A 23967-nucleotide genomic window follows, 5' to 3' on the forward strand; every position below is an offset into this window, starting at 1 on the left:
TATTTATAGACCTAGAAAAAGCTTATGATAGAGTTTCTAGAGCGTTAATTTTGCAAGTACTAGAGAAAAGAAGTATTGCAAGTAAATATGTAGATATAGTTAAGGATATGTATGATGATTCAATGACAAGTGTAAGAACAATGGGGGGGGGGATAAAGTAATGAATTCCCAATTACAATTGGGCTACATCAAAGATCAACTTTAAGCCCATATTTATTTGTACTTGTAATGGATGAATTAACCAAAGACATTCAAGACAAGGTCCCTTGGTGTATGCTTTTTGTTGATTATATTGTATTGATAGATGAGACTTAAGTGGGGATTAATACCAAGTTAGAATAAAGGAGAACAACTTTAGAATCAAGAGGCTTTAATTTAAGTAGAATTAAGACAGAATATCTAGTTTGTAACTTTCGTCATGATCGAGTAGACGATGAGATGATGAAACTTGACGAGAGATTCCTCAGAGTGATTCTTTTAGGTACCTAGGTTCAATCATAAATAAAATAGATGATATAGAAGATGATGTTTCCCAAAGAATTAAAATAGGGTGGATGAAGTGGAGAGGTGTGTTCGGGGTCTTGTGTAATCAACGTATTCCATTAAAGCTTAAAAGGAAAATTCTATAGGACCGTCGTTTGACCAGCTATGATGTACAATGCAGAGTGTTGGGCTGTTAAAAAGAATCTTATAGATAAACTCAGTGTAGTAGAAATGAGGATGCTAAGATGGATGAGTGGCAAAACTAGGAATGATAATATAAGGATTGATCATATTAGAGTTGGTTTGGAAGTTGCTCCCATAAGTGACAAGTTTCGGGAAATTCTTTTGAGGTGGCATGACCATGTTCAACGGAGACTTATAAATGCCCCTATACGGAGAAGTGATATAATCCAGATTGAAGGAACTAGAAGAGGTAGGGGTAGACCTAAGATAACCTTAAGAGAAGTGGTGAGTGGCATGGCCTCAAACTGGACATATTGAAAGGCAAGAATCCATGTAGCCGACCCCATTTGGTTGGGACAAGGCTTATTGTTGTTTTTGTTGTTGTTCAATGGTCCTATAGAGTATAGACGATGTATTGTACTCAAGATTTCTGTCAGAAGTTTCTTTAGTATGATGTATAACTCAGATAAACAGATCTTCACAGTGTATTTTCAGTTGCTTTATCCTATCAAGGATTTGTGGTTCATGTTACATTTAGTGCAAGGCTCAAGGGTTTGATAGTCATAATGCAATCAATGCACATGATTGTCAAACATGTGGTTTCCTTGTGAGATATGGAAGTGTGGAATATGGATTGCATCTCAATTCATGGTCACCTTGAATGCACTCCGCATCCATCCTTGAATGCACTCCACACCCATCCTTGAAAGAAAAGAGGATATAAACCATGAGTATAGAATATGTTTGGATGCAAATAGTGTTCTGGTGTCCAAATTATGAAGCTTCTTAAACAGGGATAGCAAGGAGCTTCTAATGGTTAACAGGACCAAACTGTAAGTTCTGTTCGATTTATAGTGAGTCAAAATAAGTGGCATCATTACAAACAATAAGAACTTCATGGATAAGATAATGACAGCTCTTTTCTCAAGTCATATTCAAAACCAGAAAACAGACTTGTTTAAGAAAAATAAATGATAGAAGAAGAAGATGAATGAACGCTAGAAAGAGTAGAAAAGGAGTTCAACAACAGCACTTCAGATTATTGAATCAGTTTTAATACACAATGCTTGCTTGAAATGTTCATTCTACAATTTTTAATTGAATTATTGTTTTGGGATGGAAGATGTTTTTTTGGAGGGCAAACTGTGAGACAGATCTTGAAAAAAATCTTAATATAGATTCCATATGAATTTTCATCCATTGCTTATCCATATCAAAATTAGTTAGGAATCTTTGTAAGCTACAAATTTTAATCCTCCTGTCTTTTATTCAAGACCTTTCTAGTGATATCTCATATTATCATGACTTGCTGATTACAATTCTCACTTCGGTTGGTTGAATGTATGAAAAATATGTTGACTCTTTGTCGAACAGATTGATGTATCCAAGTTTTGCTCATCAACTGAAGGTTGTTGGAGCATGGATATCTGGATTGGGATTCTGAATTTGAATCCAGGTGAACTGGCTTTCATCATACAGTGGCTGTGTGGCATTTCAATAATTCAATTATGAAGTTGATGGCCTCTGCTGACAGCTAATACTGTCTGGGGGTGATACATCAGTACATATCTGTTGTAGCTTTGTATTGCACTATTGTGTTATGGATCAAAATCCAGCAAAAGACTAGTGCTTAACAGGATCACCCAATGGAGAAAACAGAGCAGCAGATGATGTTATAGCTCAAGTCAGAGAAATCAGAATGGTCTGGAAACATGCCCAGTGGTCTATTCCTATAGAAGAATAGGTCTGCACAGTTTGGAAGAATTATGATCATGGAATAACAAGTAGGAGAGAAATCCTAGTGGTACTGATGTGGATCAGATCCATCACCTGTTTGGGCTTCTATTTAATAGAGTTAGATTAGGGGTGTGGGTCATATAAGGGTTGGACACTGTATTCCATGGGTTTACTTGGTAATGGGGCCTCCCTTATGGGCCTGAAACATTTTTACCAGGGTGGTATGCGGATTTAATTTTTTATATACTAATTTCGGCTTGAGAATTCATGTGACCACATAAAAGTCACATGACTTAATCTTAATTAGCTGGTGTACTTAAGTAAAAATTAAATAGGTTTCTACTTATTTAGTTGGACATTAATTTGTTTCAATTCAGTTAGTGAAGTCCTAAGACTGTTAGAAGTGTTGATTTTGTTTTCAATTTAGTTCTAATTCTAAGGTCCATTCCTTTTGAATGAGGGACTCCCATTGTAAGGCTATTATGTCCTTATTTATACCTCATCTGGTGGGAAGATGTGACGACCCTGGATTTTGGTGCTTGGAAAAGAGGAATTCAGAGGGGAAGAACTACAATTTATAAGATGGGGGATTGGGGAAGAAGAAGCAGACAGAGAGAAATAAGGATTTGGGAATTAACTTTCTTCATTGCCTCCATATGCCTTACCACACTACATCTGTAGGCTAAGATTTCCCCGCTTTGCTTATGTCCATTCTACCCTTTACCATTTACTCTCATATAGACCCTACCTTTACAATTCATCCCCATATAGACCCTACTTTCAACCATGATCATAACAATGCCCACCCTTTATGAGAACCTTGTCCTCAAGGTTCAGATGCAACAACCCATATGCCATAGCTCCATCACCAGCTTTTCTTTACAAACTGTCACTTCTGGCACCTAGCCCAGGAGCCATGCTTGCAGCCCGTTTGACGTACTTCTTTCCTTCCTCAGCATCTGGCCTTTCAATATTTCAGTATTCGTTTTCGATTTGCATAATTATGATGGAGTGACCTTGCCAAGATAGCAGCATGTCTTGCTCATGAGATCTAAAATCTTTTGAGCCAACCTCTGCATCTCTTCCTTGAACATCGTATGTTGGTTTGGAATTCTATTCCAGGCAGATCACGCTGCCAAATTGGAAATTCCTTGAAATTCCATTCTGCACATGCATAAGGGTGGAGAATTACCTGATCAAATTTCTGGTCAGCCAACACAATGCTCTCACCTGCCCAAGTTCCCCCTAAATTTTCACTTTGAACATGGCAACTTCTCCAAGAATGTAGGTGGGAAGACAGGTTATGTGGTCTTACTAAAATGATGATGACCTTGGATCTTGGGGTTTACCCATAAACTAAAATGATGATGACCTTGAGAGTACCTCTCCCCTTCTCCATAAAACTCATAGGCAGCAACATCCATTCCAATATCACGGTGGTAGATATTCAAGTACTTGCAGAATTTGTGAGCTTTCTTAGGTCTCGCAAATGATGCAAAAATCTGCACAGCTGCAACGCTGAAAAGGGCAGTTCCAATATTCCTGTGGGCAGAGTCTAATTGTGCAGGAAACATAGTTGCTGAAATGACTGATCTTCATTACACTTGGAAGTTGACCTCCTTGGATTTGAAACTGCTGGCATGGGAGTGGAAGGTTCACCCAAGTTGCTTCTTCAAGAAGAGAGTTCTGCCAGTGCCATGATGTTGTTGTGTCTTGTAGGGTCGACTTATTGAGATAGATGAGCTTCCACCCTATTAAGTGAGACCCAATTGTGAGGCCTAAATTGTCAAGAGTGATTGGTTCAACTGTCTTAATTTCCATGGAGCTGTGGGTCCATTGAACACCCAGAAGTATGAAGGAATGCCATTTACCTGCTGCTTTTCCTCAGGTGGAGCCCAAGAAGTTTGTTTTGGAGTCTAGTTTGCAAAATCTCATCCTCATTGGCGAAAAACCGAAACCATTGGGTTTCAACAAGACCATGCTCAGAATTTACCTCGAATTGGGGGATTGACAACTTAAAGAAATATGGATTCGGTTGGAATGCACAGTCATAGATAACAGCTGCATATTTTTTGCTGTAATCAAAACACAAGGCTGAATTTAGGTCATCAGCTTCATGTCCCTTTCTTAGGAGTTGGCGTCCATAGGTTATGGCCATCCCTCTCTGCCTCCCGGTAGAGACTTCAGATCCAGTTAGAAGTGTTGTATGGTCTTCATCAAAGTTATCTCAGACCTGAATTGGGACTTGATCTCTTGGCCAATCCAATTTCAGTGTAAGCAAGACTGAAAGTGCATAAACCTCTCTCTCATTATCCAAGGAAATTCAAATGACCATATGGTATACACATGAGTCTTCAGGTTCATATGTTTTCTCATCTGCCTGAAGCTGCAAGTTCTGAAACTTAATCCAGAAAATCCCTATGGGGGTAGTAACCAATTAAGTGATTGAACCAAGAACAGAACCATAAATAATTCCAAGAATGCCTTAGCCATTGGAACAGCATAATCAGCTCTGAATGACAGACAAGCCAAATAGAACCAATGCACACTACTTTGAACCCTCAAAGGAGCTGCTATTGAATCAAGAGAGTAATTTTGCAAACCTCATTAGTTGTACTCTAGTTTTATGTACTTCTCTTCTCAAGGAGAGCACCATTCCTTTCATTACTGCAGCAAACAGTGTGGAGAGGCTTGATAATAACTAGGAAATCCAAGTTGCAACTGAAAACAGATATGGGCTGTGGACAACAAATCATAGTGAACAACTACATGCTTTTCTGACGTCGAGGCTTGAGACTTGTAGATGGAAACTTCTTTTTGAAAACATACCCCTTCCTGCCATTCCTCCTCAACTTGAAAAGACTACCAACCATGAGTTCAACAGAAACTCTATCACACAAAATTTGCGGGCTGATGGTTCCCTAAAATGTGAAACCAATCCTTAACTGAGATAGGCAAGAAAGAGCTCTATGACAAAAATTGACCTCTTGATATGCTCTCACTTGCCTTCTTGATGCTGTTCTAGAAGTAGAAAAAAAAAACCATGTTAAGAGACTGGCATTTCATACCTTCCCTGTAGAAGAAAATGTCATGCATATATCTGTGACTTCACCAGCTTCTTCTTGATTCTTGTGCATTGACATGAATAACCCAGATAGAAATTTCAGGTATCCATTGGTTTTTATGCTAATCTTAGTAACCCTCCTTAAGGATTCTTGAGTTTTCCTTCTGAGTACCCGTCTGTTTCTATTTTTCTTTGTATGAACAGGCCTGATCCCAAATAGGTAAGGGCCTTGAAGAACCTGTGTGATAAGGTGTATTTGGTCCTGCAATTTGAAGATGAATTTTCCTTGCTCGTAGCCATTCCCAGAATCTGATCTTAAAATGAAGCCAACAAGGAAACTAGGGAAAATTCCCCTTTTCCTCTTCTCATTGCTTCACATTGCTCTAACATTTTTAGTGTGCTGCATACAATTTCTAGCATGACTGTTTACACGTTCCAAGGTGAAGGGCTGCCCTGTGATTTTTTTTATGACAATAAACAGTAATGGCCAATAAAATAGTGGTTCTAAGCAAGTGGAATCCATGGCATTGCATGAAATCCTTAAAGAACAAACTAAATGACCACTATCCTGCCATAGCATTTCTTCGAACACTCCAGGGGCAGAAATAGTAGTCTGAGGTCTCTCACCAGGATCAAAAGGCCGAAGTACATTCAGTCTAGCATTTCTACAAACATGTGGTGGTCGAGAGAATTGGTACCTCCCCATTTGAAAGAACTGTAACAAGGTTCTGCTACAAACATGAGTAATTCCAAGCAATTATATCTTGCCACGATCAAATATGGTATCCAAAATTTTGGGCCAGTAACTGCAAGAGGTGAAGAATGCTACCTCCATCAACCAGGAGTAACTTAGAGGAACTCATCAACAGGCCTTGGTATTGCATCATTGCTGTTGTTGGCTGATCATTGAGCAGATTTGCCTTCACCTTGATTGGGTCTAAATGATGGATTTGGATCATAGAGGAAGACTCTGTTGGTGGTAATTTTGGTGTAATGCCATGAGGTTCTTCATTTTCTGAGTTTGGTGGTGGGGGCAAATGTGGTAGAACATGGGTTTTGGCTTCAAGCCCAACCTCCTTTGTCATCTCTGGCACCAAAATAACATCGTGGGTGGGTTGCTCAGCCTCTTCCGCCGATGTAGCCACCTCCATGGCACTACTCTATAAAGCTGCCTCTTCCGGCATCTCCGGTGATGGCTCAGCTGAGACAGACGGGGGACATTGACTGGGTAAAGCGGCAGCACCCATCCATTCAATGTACTGGTCGAGCTTCTTTCCCACCATTGATAGGAGAGCACACAGCTCGTTCCTGGTGGCTCTCTGTGCCATCATGGTTGCCTGCAAGTTAGAGAGTTGCTTACCTTGATTTGCAAAAGTGATGTTCAGGTGCCTCACACTATCCTCCATCCGACATAATTCCAATTCGCTGTCCATTCGCATCCAGCAGGTTGGATCAGTATTACGACCCTAGATTTTGGTGCTTAGAAAAGAGGAATTCAAAGGGGGAGAAGAGCAGTTTAGAAGACTGGGGATTGGGGAAAAAGAAGAAGCAGACAGAGTGAAAAAGGATTTGGGAATTAACTTTCTTCATTGCCCCCATATGCCTTACCACACTACATTTATAATCTGGGATTTCCCCTCTATGCTTATGTCCATTCTACCCCTTACGATTTACTCTCATATAGACCCTACCCTTTACAATTTATCCCCATATAGACCCTGCCTTCAACAATGATCATAACAGAAGAGCTATAATTCAAGTACATGTTATTTTTCTGTGCAAAGTCTGAGTTGAAGCAGGGGGTTTCTCTATGTTGACTTTTCTCTGGTGGTTCAAATGCCTGGAGGGTTCCTATTGGGTGCTATGTGGTCAAATCCTAGTTCGCAGGTCTGATTGTCGAAGCAGTCTACTTGATCTGCCATTGCAGGCTGCTGTCCAGATAAAACTATGTACATCCCCATCCCTTTCTCTGCCCCTTAGTTTCTTTTTGATTCTCACCCTAGCCCTTCATCTGCCATAAAGCATGAACCATCTGGACCTGCAATTCTGCTCATCCAGCCAGCAACCAGGCCTTGATATTGGTAATTTGGAGTGAAACAGAGAGACGATTTTGGTGTGGAAGCTTCACGTTGAGATCGTGAAGAATCCAGCCAATGAATCCACTATTTATTGATCATATTACAAGTAAAAATTTACTAGGAAAATGCAACAGAATGTGAATCATTCTAGGACTCCTAGCTTCCCCTTCACACTCTCCCTCAAGCTGGAGCATAATATTGTCCATCCCCAGCTTGCTACAGATATTGTCAAGCTTTGTATTCCCCAAGGCTTTGGTGAATAGATCTGCAAGCTTTTCCTCTATATGGACATGGCTTGGGGATAGTACACCTTGTTGTAGTTTCTCATGGATAAAGTGACAATCTACTCTAATATGCTTGGTACGTTCATAGTTGTCATGGTGACAAGGTGATGTGTGGCAGTAAGGCTACAAGGTGCCCAACGAGGTGGTCAAGGTGTTTTAAATAACATTTCTAGTGCACATCCCGTATGTTAGTCATAAATATATCTATCTTATATAATAAAAGAACTAACATTAGGCTACCTTAAGTCATCCAACATACCTCAAACTACACAGAGAAATGAACTAGGTGATAAACTACAAGTATCATACTATCATCAACTATTTAATTCAAGAATCAAGATGTTAATAAAATAGGACTAAAGACAGATGCATAAGCAAACTAACATACCTTCATTAGATGTTACCAGCACCACCAGCTCCACCAGGTCCTGCAGCTCCTCTATGTCGTTGAGCTCTAGCCAACTTCAATTGATACTAGTTTTCAGCAATAGCTTCTTGCACCTCAGGAGTGACTTGGTGGCACTTGTGTGTATCTGCATTAACTCCAACCTAGTGTTGCTTGAACCTTGTTTTACCTCCTTGGATGGCTCTACTGCTGTAGTTACACATTGTCTTTTGTCTTCTTATGTCCATCGGGACTTCGTGTTGCCAAGCAATATCCTCATCCGCCATTGTCTAGCATTAGGAAATAGAAAACTAAGACCTAGGAAACAACCTTTAAATTGAATTAGAAACCATCATATTCAATGCTAAAGTGAAACAATTAACACGTATTATGAAAATATTAAAAAAAAGTAGAAGAAAATGAAACAAAATATATTGCCTACTATGCAAATTAAAATTTTAACTATTTGAACCAAGAGCCACATTATCCAAAATCCAAAGTCCAAAGTCCAAACCTCATATATAGCAAAATGTCCATATCCAATTACAAAAGTAGAAATTATCTAAATATAATGATCATCTATTAAATCAGTAGCAGGTGGGAGTTGTCGTAGTTATAGACTTATAGTTGCTCTAAAGAACTAACTGTCCTAGACCTTTCACCATAATCGTCTGAAACATGCTTATCATCATTCAATTCTTGCTCTTCTTCCATGTCTCCATCATATTCTAAGTAATCTTCCTCAACTTCCCCCACCGTGCCTCTGCAATATGCGTAGCACAAATTAACTCTATAGGAAGATGGTTGACCTCTCCTTGGTTTGTTGTGGCCCTCAAATGATGTGGTTCCCCCATAGCTTTATCAACAGTGCTCCAAGTTAGATCACCCTCAAGATGGACTAAATTGATATTGGGTTGCCTAACCATCCACTTACTACTCCAGTTAAGCTTATCAAGAAGTAGAGGCTCATAGTTTCTATTCTGTGCTCACCTTTCATTAAACTTTTCTTGAAGATGATGATTGTATTGAACAAAAACTAGATCATTCAATCGCACATGTTCTAGTCTATTTCTCTTATTGGTGTGAATTTGAATTCATAAGCAGTTGAAGAGAATCCCAAGTCATTCTTTTAAAATTAAAACTTAGAACTTAAAGTATTTTAAATACTTAAATCACTTAATACTTATAGACCCAAATGTGGCCCAATTACGTTTACTACTAGAGGAGGAATAACAAAGGCCTTGTACCCACTGTGCAATTCTTGAAATCTCGAAAGCATTTCCTCCATGTGTATCCCCCCAAATAACTATAACATATAAATAGGAATAAAAATTAAAAAAATGGATCAATATAAGAACCGGAAGTATAGATAAAATAACTTTAAAAAAAGTATACTTCTAAAGACTTGCTAGGATTCAAAGCAGCACGTTGTCTGAGTGCCATACTTGTTGTGAAAGGACCTGGAGCTTGCCTATATTCACAAACTTGAATACACATCTTGGCCTTGTATACTGGATTAGGCTATAGTCTTGCAATGACTTGATTGAAGGCTGCTTGTAGAGAGCTGATCAATTCAAAATCATCAATGACACTAAACTGATAGAACTTCCCAGGATTAGGAAGCAATGCTGTACTATGAAGGTCTCTCCATCTAACACTCCCATCGCCTATTAACAATATTTATGACTTGCTTCCACAATCATTTGTTATCTCCAATGTTTTCTTTTATTTTCCTCTTAGCCTCTTGCATGGCTATATAAGCTTCAGCATGGCTGGTCTCTCATCAGTGTCGAGAATCCTCAATGCAATCATAAGAGGCTTTGATGCTCTAATACAATCCTCAACACCATGCCCAGATGTAGTAATATTTTACCAGCTACTTTCTTTCCTGACTTTGTTGTAGACAAACTAGATCTTGTTCAATCCTTAGAAATAAATAAGTGCCTCAAGTCATCCTTATGTTTCAACAGACTTTGGAGTGTCAAAATGAAGTGGCAAGTTTAGCTACAACACCACACAAGATCCCTACCATATGTCGTTATTCTCATGGCCTCAAAAAATCTTGTGTGCGTATAGATGAATGTTTTTATCACCCTCTTGTATCCTTTAAGATTCCCGGTGTCTTCTAGCATGAGATCAAGACAATGGGCTGCACAGGAGTCCAATACAATCTAATCCTCTTCTCCATTAATAATGCACCTACTGTTTTATAATTGGAAGCATTGTTGGTGACCACTTGAACAACATAAGCTTCCCTAATTTCTTGAACTTTGCTCTTCAGTAATTGAAACACCATATTCACATCTTGCACATGGCTTGATATATCCGCAGAGCGCAAGAAGGATGTTCCCTCTAGATAGTTAACATGGAAATTGATCAGGTGCCTACCCATCTTATCTGTCCACCCATTAGACATGAGTTTGCATCCATAATGCTGCCAATATTTTTCATAGGTTGCCCTCATCTCCATTGTTCTTTTTCTTTGCATTCTTCAATGGGGGCACCTTCATGGTGGGAGATCTCGCTCTCGAGCGAGATCTCGCCACCCAGAAATACCGAGATCTCGACCGAGATGGCGAGATCTCGGTCGAGATATGCCAGAAAATTGGCGGTAGTCTCGGTAGCCCATCTCGGTGAGTTTTAGGGCTCTGGTTGGGCTGAAACTTGGTACTTAGCCTATTTAAGGCCTTTTGAACACATTGGTGGCCTTAGATTTGTGAGAAAATAACCCTAACTATGTCTCCTACGTCGACCCTATGTGTAAAACCGAAATTCTGTGTAATGCAAAGTTAGAGTCTTAGAGAATAGACAACATGTAATGTAATTATGTAAAGATATCAAGTAATTCAAGACTTCAAGTTAATGAGTTATCATTTATCAACCATCAAGTATCAAATACAAATATATAATAACATTACACATCAAGTATTCAAGAATCAAGTCAACAAGTGATCAAAGTTCAAACTTCAAACTATCAAAGATTCAAAGTAATAAATTGTTAAACACTTAAATGTCTTCAAAATTTTACAACCATAACTCCATAAGAATTAAGAAGATTACAACTTACAACTTACAACTACAACTTACAACTTACAACTACAACTTACAAGACTAAGAGTATCACTCAACATTCCGCATCAATTGATTCCGAATGGTGGCCACATATGACTCCCAAGTCAATTGATCACGAAGTATGTCACATATCGGTTTATATGATCATTATATGTTTGCATGTCGAATCTGGAGGAATAGCGATGCGGATAACCGTCAATCATGGGTGGGTGAAAGAGCCATTGTTGTTGTTGTTGTTCCTATAGTTGTTGAGTATTTGGGTACGGGTTTCTAAACCACTCATTTAACGACCCACCTTCACTCCCATATGCATACTGTCGGTGAAGGGTCTTGAGGAATAGTATGACCTCCATAAGAAGAATACCCACCGTAATCCCGACCCGGTCGTGATCCCCATATTGGTACCCCGATGACAGGCTCTGCTGTTGTGAATCACTCGATCTAGGCTCATGCTTCCCATGTTCAATTCAAGATCATGCATGCTTGCATCATCATTCGGTTGCCCCGCCTTGCTTTGATCTGCTCTTCCGACTCCTACTATAAGTCCGAGAGATAGGGGAACCGTGGCTCACATGTGTCGGATGACTGGACTGGTGGAGGTGAGTGGTGACTCCCTTTGTTGAGCGACTTCCACGAAACACGACCAACGATGCCTCCATGACTCGAACTCGATGTCGATTTGGGCCAGGCGTCTGGTATGAGTGGTATCATCGGCATCATCATCGAATCCCCACTACTAGTTGTCACCTCGGTTGTTTGAAGTCGACGGTGGCTCCACAAATGGTAAGTGATCCTCGATGCCGCAGAGCCGACCCTCATCGGAAGATAGGTGCTACAGAATCGGGCCCACAGCAGCAGCAATGGTAGGATCAGGCGCCCTTCCGGCCCATCCAGCGGTGGGCCACCTCGATCCCTAACCCATGATATATGACATCATCTTCCTCATCTCGCGGGGGCTCGTGGAATATATCAGTCAACTCAATCGGTTCACGATTGTCGTCATCTATATTATCTTGTATGTGCCCTACTCTCAATCTCATGTTGTAATGCACATACACCAAGTTCTCGAGCCTCTTACTCCCCAAACGCTCCGTATCTTACTATGGATGAGCGAGAAGGTGCTCCAGTTCCTCTCGCATCCGGAGGATGAGCAAGTCCGTGAGAGTACTTTAATTGCTATGTCCCCGAGATTTGGCGCACTAATTCCATATAGAAACCACCAGTCACTGCATAACCAAAAATAAGAATGCATTAGGCAAGCAAATCTTTATATTTATATAACTTATCAGTTATCATTTATAAAGTTATAGACTTATAGTCTATAGACTTATAGACTTAATGACTTATAGAGTAGTAAACTATTTACCAGGATCAGTTTTTTTCCTAGTTGCAAGCTGCAGAAGGCTTTCCAAAACTCCCAGAGGCATCCCTGAACTCCCTGATCTGTACACCAATTCATCAATTCTTCAATTATTGTATTATACTATTATCATGTATATGCTTAATGGCTAATGCACTAATGCAAGAAGTTGAAGAAACAATTGAATAAGTTCTCACCTCTCCATTAATTGTCCCTTGCATGATGGGATTTGACACAAGCTTCTCCACCACCTCTTGCACCGCAGATCATCAACTTTACATCAAGCCCCGGATCATTCTTGTAATGGTACTTTGGGTTGAGGTAGTAAGCTTGCATTGTGGAAATAAAAAATTTGGTTAGTGACTTAGTGATTTGGTTGTTTACTAACTTACTTGTTTATAAATTATAAGTTATAAGTTATAACAAATAAAGAATTTAAATTAAAGTATACAACAAAAACTTAAAGACTTAAAAGTGACTCACCAGCCAAGTGCAAAGGATGCATCAAGTGCATCTCCCATCTATTATCGATGATCCTCTCGTAGGATTTGAAGGTGCTAGGGGCAGCAGCTCTAACCAACTCTTTCATTTGCTGGAGGGCAGCATATATGTGGGGCATTGTGGGCTTCTTCTCCGAATCCACCATCCTTAAAACAAACACAATAGGCTCTATAATGCCCAGTGTCCTATTCAGCTGCCTCCAAAAGGAATCATCAGCAATGGTTTGTTGGGCTAGTACTGCATCAGGATGGCTAAATCCACGCCAACCAAACCACTCCTCACTTGCAAACATGTGCCGAAGACCCACCACTTTCTTCCGGAAGCTTTTCGAGCTACATAGTTGGTGGCGAATCTAGTCAATCCAGTCGACTAGATCACCCTTACGAGTGGTTCCTCATCATCTTCAGCACATAACCATGGTTATAAATAAAATTACTTACCCTTCTAGCCCTCTCAACCACAGTACTGATTGACTTTCTTTTCCCCAAGTCCTTCAACATAAGATCAATCGAATGAGCAGCACATGGTGTCCAAAAGAGGTGGATCCGCTGCTCTTCTTCCTCATCAACATTTCACCAGCTTTTTGAAGTTTGCACCATTATCCGGACAATTTGGACCACATTCTTTGGCCCTACCTCGAGTACCACCTCCCTAAGAAGCTTGTAAAGGTAGTCAGCATCTTTGATCTTATCTGAGGCATCCACTGACTTGAGGAAGGATGTCTTTCCATTGCAGCTCACCATGAAATTAATGATGGACTGTCTAGTAGGACCAGTCCATCCATCAGCCATCACAGTAACACAATGTACTCCATTGTTCTTTTAATGATTCAATGTATTCATCCACCTCCTGCTTTACCTTGGGTAAATATTTATTCATTACTTCCCAAGCTGTTGGGCCTTAACCCTACACTGCCCTAGCAACTGCATTGATCATCCCCCGATAGTATGGTGTTTTGGCTACATTGGGTGCAATGTTGTTATAGAGCATGAATTGCGATTGATAACCTAGCCCCCTCCCGCCCCACCTCAACAAACATAAGGGAATGCTCTTGATAGATGCTTGTTGGTTGAAGAGGAGGGTCTTGGTCAAATGTGGAATCATAAGTGAGTCTCCCCCCCCCGGCCCCCCCCCAAAACTATGCAGGTGGCAGGATGCCCCCACCACGAACCACCCCCCCTGTTTGTCATATTCCTCACACTATCAGCAGTAAGGACGCGCAGCTCCAGCAGCCTCATCGCTCCATCGCCGTGACTCAACACCCAAACCCTCCCCCTCTCATCATGCTGATTCCTCACAACATCAAGAGTAGGTCTAGATAGCACTATATCCTCAAATTCCGCGTGCCATCTCTCCTGCCCTCCCAAAGTCCAATTGTTTTGACCATAAGGAACCCGGACACTTGCAACATCATAACCACCACCAAATGTTGCAACGGAACCACCGAATCAAAGTCTGAGGCAAACCACGGATTCTTCTGTCAAGACTGATCCCCATGTGCCAAGCAATGTCCCGAGTCCCACACCCCGCCACTCCCACTAGTTGCCATTTAAGATTCAAATGTACACACGAAAGTCGAAATACATACATGAATCATGAATATTCCCAAATAATCATTAGAATAATTTTTAGATACATAAAAACAATTTATAAAACAACAAAACACACACTTTGTCTAAGATAACATATATACACTGCTCAAACAAACATGTTAGTATTTTTAAAATAAACTACATAATATGAGCATCATTTAAAAAAAAACAGATAAATTTTAATAACATATTATTTTTATAATTATTTTATGTAAAAATAATTTATAAAACAACAAAACACACACTTTGTTCTAAGATAACATATATACAATGCCAATAAGATATGTTTGTATTTTTAAAATAAACACATAATATAAGCATCATTAAAAAAAAAAACAGATAATTTTTTAATAAAATATTATTTTCATAATTATTTTATTTAATTATTTAAATAAAAAAAATACACAAGCATGATAATCAAAATATTAATACATGAGATTGTACCCCTAAATGTAGTTTAACATAAATAATAATCACATTCATATCATAAGTATTTATTTATAATCTTTAATTTTAATTTTTAGATAATATATTTTTAAATACGAAAATCAAAAAAAAATTAATAACAGAAAATTAAAATTTTCCATGAAAGGTAGATCAAGCTAACATCAACATATATATATCACACTCATACAATCATAGAACCTGTATTTGAAAAAATCAAATTTGGGGAAAACACATTCTTGAAGATCCCGAAATATGCTTGAATCACTACAAAATGCCAATTTGTTGTTGTAGATGAGTTGATGATGTCATGTAACCCCAACAAACGCCAAACCGCCAAAAATGAAGCCCAAAAGCCAGTAGAGGAGAGAGAGAGGCCAGAGAGGCAGAGATGCCCTCGAGCAGATAGGCTTAAAACCCCAAAGTGTAAAAACCCCAACCCGAGATATGGCGAGATCCGCAGATGGGAGATCTCGGCGAGATCTGAATCTCGCGATCTCGCGAGATCTCGCTCGCTCTAAAGGCGAGATATCTCGCGAGATCTCGCCGAGATCTCGTGAGATCTCCCACCATGGGCACCTTAACTTCATGATATGTTGGGGATTTATACCTTGAACCATAAGCTAAATAGAGGTATACCTAGTAAGGTTCTCAAGTTGATGAGGCGACTAAAGCAGTTAGGGTACCGTTTGAGCGCACAAGAGATAAAGTGGCGTCTAGGGCAATAAGGCTACCAAAGCGGTTGGGGCACTTCTTTTTAAGACAACTATTTTATGTGAGACAAATGGTATACCAAGAACTAATAGTTTATTACAAGCTAAGCAAATATTAAAGAATTATAATTATGAAAGATTATCATTAAAAAAAAATATAAGTTCATCTCATCAAGATACAAATACACAATAACAATTAGCAATGTAATGTAATAACGTTATAGCATATGATTACGATGTATATGAAATAAAAAATATAAAAATGGAAGAATGGGAAAAGTATTTTTTGTTGTATGGGGGGAAATTTTTTTCTTGATGAGGTAGACAATATATACAATTGTTAGCTTGTTGCTCAACTTAAACATCTGACATTTTTCCCAACTTTTCTTAAGTAAATGAATAATTCTCAAATCCAAATCCGAATTTGATTTGTTTGCTTCTTTTTACAGCTTTTTTTACCCAAAGGACAAATTAATAGATCACATCATTCCAAATAATTCTCCATATAATGAAGCCTGAATCCAAAATGAATAACTATTATGTTTGTATATGGTTTTGTAGAATAAAATTTGATGTTTTAAAAAAAATCGAAAAAAAAGGCTTAGGTACAAAATGTTAAAAAGTGATAGCTTTAGCATTTAGTGGCAATACAACACACAAGGTGACAAAACGGCTGAAAATTTTCATGTAAAAAAAACGGCTTAGTGCCTAGTTGGACACCTTGATTGCAGTATACTTCTGAAAAAATGCTGGCCAGGCTCCTTTGCCAGTCCAACAATATCAATAAAAAAAATACTCACCCAGAAGACAGAAGCTGCAAACCCGGAAATCCTCAACCGAAAAGAGAAGTTTGCTAGATCCTCCTAAATATAGTGTAGAAGTGCTAGTCCCCCTTAACTGCAAGCTAGAATGGACTTTATGCAACTGAACCAAATATCCTTAGTAGCTAAAGATAACCTCCGAGATTTTGAAGGATGAGATTGTAGGCTCTTAAGCGTCCTTCGGCTTTGATACCATATAAATTGGAGTGAAACTGGGAGAGAAAGGGAGAAGAGAAGCCACAATTTTCGGGTGGAATTGTCACTTTGAGATTTGAAGACTCCTGTCTATAAATACACTATTTATATATTAGTTTACAAGTAGACACTCACTAGAAAAATGAAACAAACTGGGGAATTTTGAATAGGATTTGAACCTCCAAACCTTATTCATTCCAGGACTCCTAGCATCCCTAAGGGCTTGTTTGGTTACATGAATCCAAGGATTTGAAATGAAATGAGATTTCAAATCTTCGAATTCATGGTTCAAAAAATTAATTGTTTGGTTAGCCTCAAATCTATTGAAGTTCATAGAGTTCCGTTTGGTTACTCCTCGTGAATCCACAAATTTCATCAATTTTATACTTATGGTGGAATCCATGGATTTCACCCAATGCCCAAGAATGACTTAATTCACGTTTTTAGGCAAAAAAGTGAAATCAATGGATTTCATGAATCCATGGATGTTTTACAACCCAACAGGTATAAATCTCTGATTCATGAATTTAGGGATTTGAAATCTCTGGGTTCAGATAACCAAATAGGCCCTAACGTCATCGAGAATTAGCGCCAGTTCTTGGTGGCTTTATTATTCCTTTCCTAAAATACCATTTATCAATTTTTACCCAAAGATTCCCCCCAAAAGTCCGTCCACATAATCCCTGTTGTAGTCCCATCTAACCAGCCTAACCTTATTTTCTATTACATGTAAATAAATCCTAACAATCTTGAAACCTGTGACTTCTTTTTCCTGAGGTTGTAACCGTCAGAAACCTTCTCTTCCTTACGAGCCCATCATCCCTGTAGAACTTGAACTCGACATAAATCGTAGCCCCTAGCTTCCATTTGAACCCTTTGACTAGTCATCCATACATTCCATCAACCAAAGCTAGGTTTTAGAAACTCACTTCTGGACCTCAAAATTCATACCAGACCTTCCCCTAAACCTGCATTTCAGCCTCTTAAAGCTCCATCCCAGCTCTAAATAGCCCCATCATACCCTAACACCCAAAACCCTTAGTTGTTGCATTTTAAGGTCTTTGCACGTTGGCCCTTGGTTGAACCCTACAACCCAAGGCTACTCCAGGTACTTGGAAAGCCAATAGCACGACTAGAACATGAATGTCGACCAGAAATCTGTAATGAACTTTGTAGAACAGATTATCATAATCTTTGTCTCAGATTAGAAGCAAATCAGAACGGTAAAGAGTCAGAGATGAAAAAGAACCCAGTCTTAAAATTGAGTGAAAAAAGATATGTCATATGCGAGTGAAAAAGAAGATTACTAACCCATTGTTAAGCAAAATAAGACAGAAGACTTGGAACCCACCCAAAACCACCTGTTGGAATAGAGCAAGTTGACCCAACCATTCACCATTCTGGTCTGCTTCTTTCACTTCCTTCTTGCTGGAAGTTCTGAAATTCTTCACCACTCTTCTCCTCCTCAGGCGGCAGTGAGGGTGGTTGCTGCTGACAATTCCTCCCTCTGATACATATCCTCTAATTCCCTGCATTTCCTATATCTTGCCTGTTCCTTTCAGAGCTATTTTATGTCCATAGAATTCTGATGTCCTATAGTTGATGACCATAGCACATATTACTGCGTTAACAAATTGATCATCATACAGGGAATGGAGGGAAAGTTATCTGCAGCAGAGTCTTTCTTGCCACCAGGGTCTTTCCTCAAAATTTATTCTTGTTTTTCTCTAGAGCAGCTAGGCCTGGCTATTCCTTTTTGAGCCAGCAGACTAGTCTCTGATATGATGCTTATAACAACCATCTTCTTCTCATTTTCTACGTGTTGCCTGTGTGATGAATCAGCCACAGGCTTTTGTATTGACTATCTTAGGTGATCTCAACAATGAACTGTTGATAATGCCTCATCCCTTCCATTTTTCTGTGTTTCTTCATTGTGTAGTTTCCAAGGCCCAAAGTCTAATGTACATAAATACTTGATAGTTGACACCATGACTGAGACATGAAAATGATCAGATTGCCATATGAACCAGCTACTAATACTCTTATTATTTAGTAATTTTGCTAGGCATCTGATGTGACCACGAGTATGGTGGGAGATCTCGCCACTCCAAAATAGAGAGATGTCGACCGAGATGGCGAGATCTCGGTCGAGATCTACCAAAATTTTGGCATAATCTCGGTGGCCCATCTTGGTGGGTTTTAGGGCCTCGGTTGGGCTGAAATTTGGAATTTAGCCTATTTAAGGCCTTTTGAACACATTGGTGGCCTTATATTTGTGAGAAAATAACCCGAAGTATGTCTTCTAAGTTGACCCTATGTGTAAAACTGAAATGCTATGAAATGCAAGGTTAGACAACATGTAATGTAGAGATATCAAGTAATTCATGTTATCAACTATAAAGTATCAAATGCATTACACATCAAACTATCAAAGAACTTAAATGTCTTCAAAATTTTACAACCATAAGAAGTTTTAGTAAGTCATAAATCATAATCCATTAGTTCACAATCACAAGAATATGTGAGTAATAAGATTACAAGACTACAAGACAACAAGAGTATCACTCAGCATTCTGCATCAACTGATTCTGAATGGTGGCCACATATGACTCCCAAGTCAACTCATCACTGTAGTATGTCACATATTGGTTTAAATGTCACATTAATTGGTTTCCATGAAAATGTAGATCAAAGCTTGTGGATCAACATACATTTACACTAGACTCACACACTCATTATAGAACATTCTATTTGAAAAAAATTCAAATTTGGGGGAAAATCTTACCTTTGTTGAAAATCAAGTTGAAATATGCTTGAATGATGATAATTGTATGTTGTAGATGTCTTAAAGATGTTTAGAAGTTGAATCCTCAGACAAATTCTGGTTAAAAATCAAGTTCTGGCAAGTTTTGATGGTTGCAGCGAGAGAGAGAGGCGAGATCTCGGTGAGATGTGGCGAGATCTCACATCTTTCAGATCTTGTCTCTCCTCTTGTCTCGCTATCTCAAAATAGCGAGATATCTCGCGAGAGTCGATCGCGTGTCTCCCACCATGACCACAAGTTAACCCTAGCCGAAACCTAAGTGGGGCCCACTAGATGGCTCCAAGAAGCTTCTCTAGGCTGGTCAAACCCCCTAGGAGGGGTATTTTGGGCATTTTCAGCCCTATTTTATTGTGGGAGCTAATTCCAGATTTAGTCATAGAGTCCAGTTTGGTTAATACTTCTTCAGTTAGTAGTTAGTAGTTGAGTGTCATAAGGAGTTCTTTTTTCGAGTAAACTTCCTTAGATTGGAGTTCTAAGTTATTTAATCTTTTTTTTTCAGCATGCGACTATTATGGACCATTAGATGTTTTGATTTTATTTTAAGGGTTGAGATTATGTGGTGGGATCCTAATCTCTAAAGGATCCCACTTAGTCTTAAGAGTCTATTAGTAGGCTGTAAGTAACAAAGCCTATTCTTTCTTTGTAACTTAAGTTTGATTATTGAATAAAATTTGAGTTTGAGTTAAGGATCATGGTTTCTTGTTCAGGGGGCCATGGTTGAGTAGGAGTGAGTTTTGTTCAAGGATCAGCACCTCTTATTATTTCCAGCATCTTCAAGCATTCAAAGCAATCTTCAAGTTCCAGCAGTAAACTAAGTTCAGCAGCCCCCATCCCCTTCCCCTTCCTCCTCTCTCATCTACTGCCTTCCCCCATCCCTTCTCTTCCTTGCGCAACCCCAGGAGCCCGTCTACCCCCAACTCCACCCCCCACCCCATAAAAAAAAATTGCAGACCCTTCCATCTGTTTCCCTTCATTCCCAGCAGCCCCCTGCCCCTCCGTCACCTTTCCCTACCCCTGTAAGACAACCCCTGCTGTTCCCCTGTCTTGCACAAACCCTGCTACCCCCTTTCCCTGCTGCTGCACCTGGGCAGCAGCATACCCAGGCCACTACAACATCCCTATCCCCTCCCTCCCCCCTATGACCCCTTTAGGCCCCTCCCCTGCCCTACGACCCCCCCCCCCCTTTGGCTCCCAATCCTCTCGGACTCTCCCTCTCTCTCTCTGTGTCCTTCTTCTTTGCGGCAACAGAACAGAAAATCAGTAAGAAAAAGAAGAAAGGAAAAAGAAAGAAGAAAAAAAAAAAAAAAAAAAAAAAAAAAGAAAGAAAGAAAAGAGAAAACAGGATGAAAGAATCAAGCTGTAGAGAATTTTCAGATTCTTGAACTGTTTCCGCTCCAAAGTTTTCCCTAATTTATCCCTTCTCCAAATTTCAACCCATGTCTCTTATAGATCCCTTCTTCAACCCAATCATGTGTCTTTATTCTCCTTTCAATTTCCATCTACCCATAAGATCCCATAAGATTATTGGGATTATTTGCTGGAAGATTCTGGGTGGATCCTTCATTCTAGGGAATCGTTCCTAGGAACCCTAACCCTAGAATCAGATTCACATCAGCTTCCCTAGTACTTGTGTTGGCCAGATCTGGGAGGTGGGAGCACCAGAAACAAATGGATGCGGAAACCCAAGGTTGAGACTAGCATGCCATAGTCAAGCATAACTCTTATGAGGAGTTGTATAGTAATCTATAGAGCTGGCTTATAAACTTGAAAATGAAAGGAAATTTCTAGTATGAAAAGAGAAAGAAAAAAAGAGTTTTCTTTTTGTTGGGGGGGGGGGGGGGGGAAGAGGGCAGGGTGGAGAGTATTATTTGTAGTAACAGATATACACATGGAAAACTGTAAGATAATTATGCAACCAGCAATAATCTATGGAACTGAATGTTGGGCATTGAAGAAACACATTTGAAAGAACTTAGTGTAGCTGGGATAATTATGTTTACATGAATGAGGGGTGAAACTAGAAAAAGGAAAAATGAGGATGGTCAGTCAGAGCTAATCTAAGGGTAAATACGATGCATGATAAGTTAAAAAAAAAGTTGCTTAAATGGCATGGACATGTGCAGTGGAGGCCTTTGAATGCTCCACAGCTCTTGTGTGGAGGGATGATTTGATTCAGATTATTGTAGCTACAAGATGAAAGGATTCTAGGAGAAGTGGTGCTAGAATATGTGTGTTTAGGATTTGACAGGTACTGTTTAAAGTAAAAGTTGAATTAAGAAAGGATCCCCTGTGTCAGATCACATTAATTGGGATAAGGCTGAGTTGATATTTTTGGGTTACTTACTAAATAACAATCCCAGTTATACAGAAAATAGTAAAATGAAATAAGTATAATGAGTATAGGTGTATGTTCATTAACCTTACATTCATGACCAAATTAAAAAACTTGGAAAAAAACTGGATTTTGGTAATATACAAAAAATGCATGCAACCTCCAAGACAAGCAAAAATAGCTCGAGGCAAAATAAATCTATGGCTACTGTATTCTTTGTTGGCTGGGTTTAACAATGTATGGAACAGCATTTCCTTGTATGGGCCCGTATAGACTTGTCTAGATAAGTCACTACTTTTCCAATTATCAGATGGAGCATCACCTTATTTGGATATCCATTTCATGAAGGTGATTTAAAGGACGATGTTTCCGAGGAAATAAAATAGGATGGATGAAGTTGAGAGGTGTGTTTGAGGTTTTGTATGATCAACATCTTCCTTTAAAACTTAAAAAGGGAAATTTTGTAGGACTGCTGTATGTCCAATTGTGATGTATGTGCAGGGTGTTGGGTAGTTAAGCATCATATAGATAAAGTCAGTGTAGTAGAAATGAGGATGTTGAGATGGATGAGTGGCAAAACTAGGAAGGATAAAGTAAGGAAAGCTATAGCCATGTTCAATGGAGGCCTTTAAATGCCCTATTACAAAGGAGTGAAAAGCCATGAATGGCTTAGGCCTTGTATCTAGTATGTGACCTTATATAGAGCTTATTGGAAGGCAAGGATCCATGTAGCTGATCCCATTTAGTTGGAATTAGGCCGAGTTCTTGTTTTTTCTTTTAAAGATACAATTGGAGCTAAAGCCAAGAAGCCTCTGTAGGATATCCTCCAGAGACATCATCCTTTCTGATTGATGATCACTGGATTATGTTTGGAAAATTGAGTTTCTTTTATGTAAGGCCTTACTTCTCAGCATAACTAGGCCTTTAGTGGACCTGAATTTAGGTTCATTTCATTCTCTCTGCTGGCTACCTAAAGTTTTCATTCTTGTTCAAATTGCAGGTGCCCCCGACGCTGAGATTTGTAATGGATGGTGAGATGCCCAATTATCTGCTTGCGAAGGATTTGATTTTGCAAGTGAGTTTTTTCAATGTTTTAGGATTTGATTTACCCTTCTTCACCCCTCTCCAGCAGCATGATTTAAATTGTTGTGGGTATGTGGTAGATAAGCCACTTTGACTGCCTTGATTTTATACTTCACCAGTGGTCATGGATATTTTCAGATTATTGGTGAAATTACTCTTTCTGGAGCAACGTACAAGTCCATGGAGTTTGTTGGCTCAGCTGTTGAAAGTTTAACTGTAAGTACTTATAGAAGAAATGGTTGGATTGTTTCTGATATTTATTTATTGGAAATAGAACGTTGCCTGGTCGCATGGATCCTGCATCGTGGGGCTTCATACATAGGAGCCAATAAAATTACCAACTGCCACTATGAAATAAGAAATTCTGTCCATGTTGATTGTCCTCACATGTGCTCATGGCTCTTATGCTGGTGGAGGGGCCACGCGACTAGATATCCTTATCTTGCCCCTTTTTTTATGTATATTTTCAGGTGCGAACATAGTCTTTTAAATATTCATTGCTTTATTGATTTGATGTGCTAGATGGAAGAAAGGATGACATTGTGTAATATGGTAGTTGAAGCCGGGGGTAAAAATGGTGTTGTGCCGGCTGATAATACCACTTTTAAATACCTTGAGGTGAGATCAATAGTTGTCTTTAATATGCTTAATTGATAGACTTTTGTGTGTCAAATTTGTGCATAATCTTGCAAGAAGTACTCAACCCAGGTTGTGGCTTTGCTTCCTCACAGGGTAAGACATCAAAACCTTTTGAACCAGTATACAGTGATGCACAAGCTAGGTAAGGAGTACAAACTTTTCCCTAGAGAAAATGAG

General features: G+C 39.2%; 1 protein-coding gene across 1 annotated transcript in view; it reads left to right on the plus strand.

The window, feature by feature from the left end:
• Positions 1–23967, plus strand: part of IIL1 (isopropyl malate isomerase large subunit 1) — a 50092-nt gene that overhangs the window by 1828 nt on the left and 24297 nt on the right. The window contains exons 7-10 of the mRNA XM_089150336.1: positions 23069–23143; positions 23290–23367; positions 23674–23769; positions 23883–23932. Coding sequence (XP_089006462.1) covers positions 23069–23143; positions 23290–23367; positions 23674–23769; positions 23883–23932 — 299 coding nt within the window. The remainder of the gene's footprint in view (positions 1–23068; positions 23144–23289; positions 23368–23673; positions 23770–23882; positions 23933–23967) is intronic.

The sequence above is a fragment of the Hakea prostrata genome, chromosome 3 (genome assembly GCF_041222555.1).
Source record: "Hakea prostrata isolate BN-2017 chromosome 3, UWA_Hpros_2, whole genome shotgun sequence".
Taxonomy (NCBI): domain Eukaryota; kingdom Viridiplantae; phylum Streptophyta; class Magnoliopsida; order Proteales; family Proteaceae; genus Hakea; species Hakea prostrata.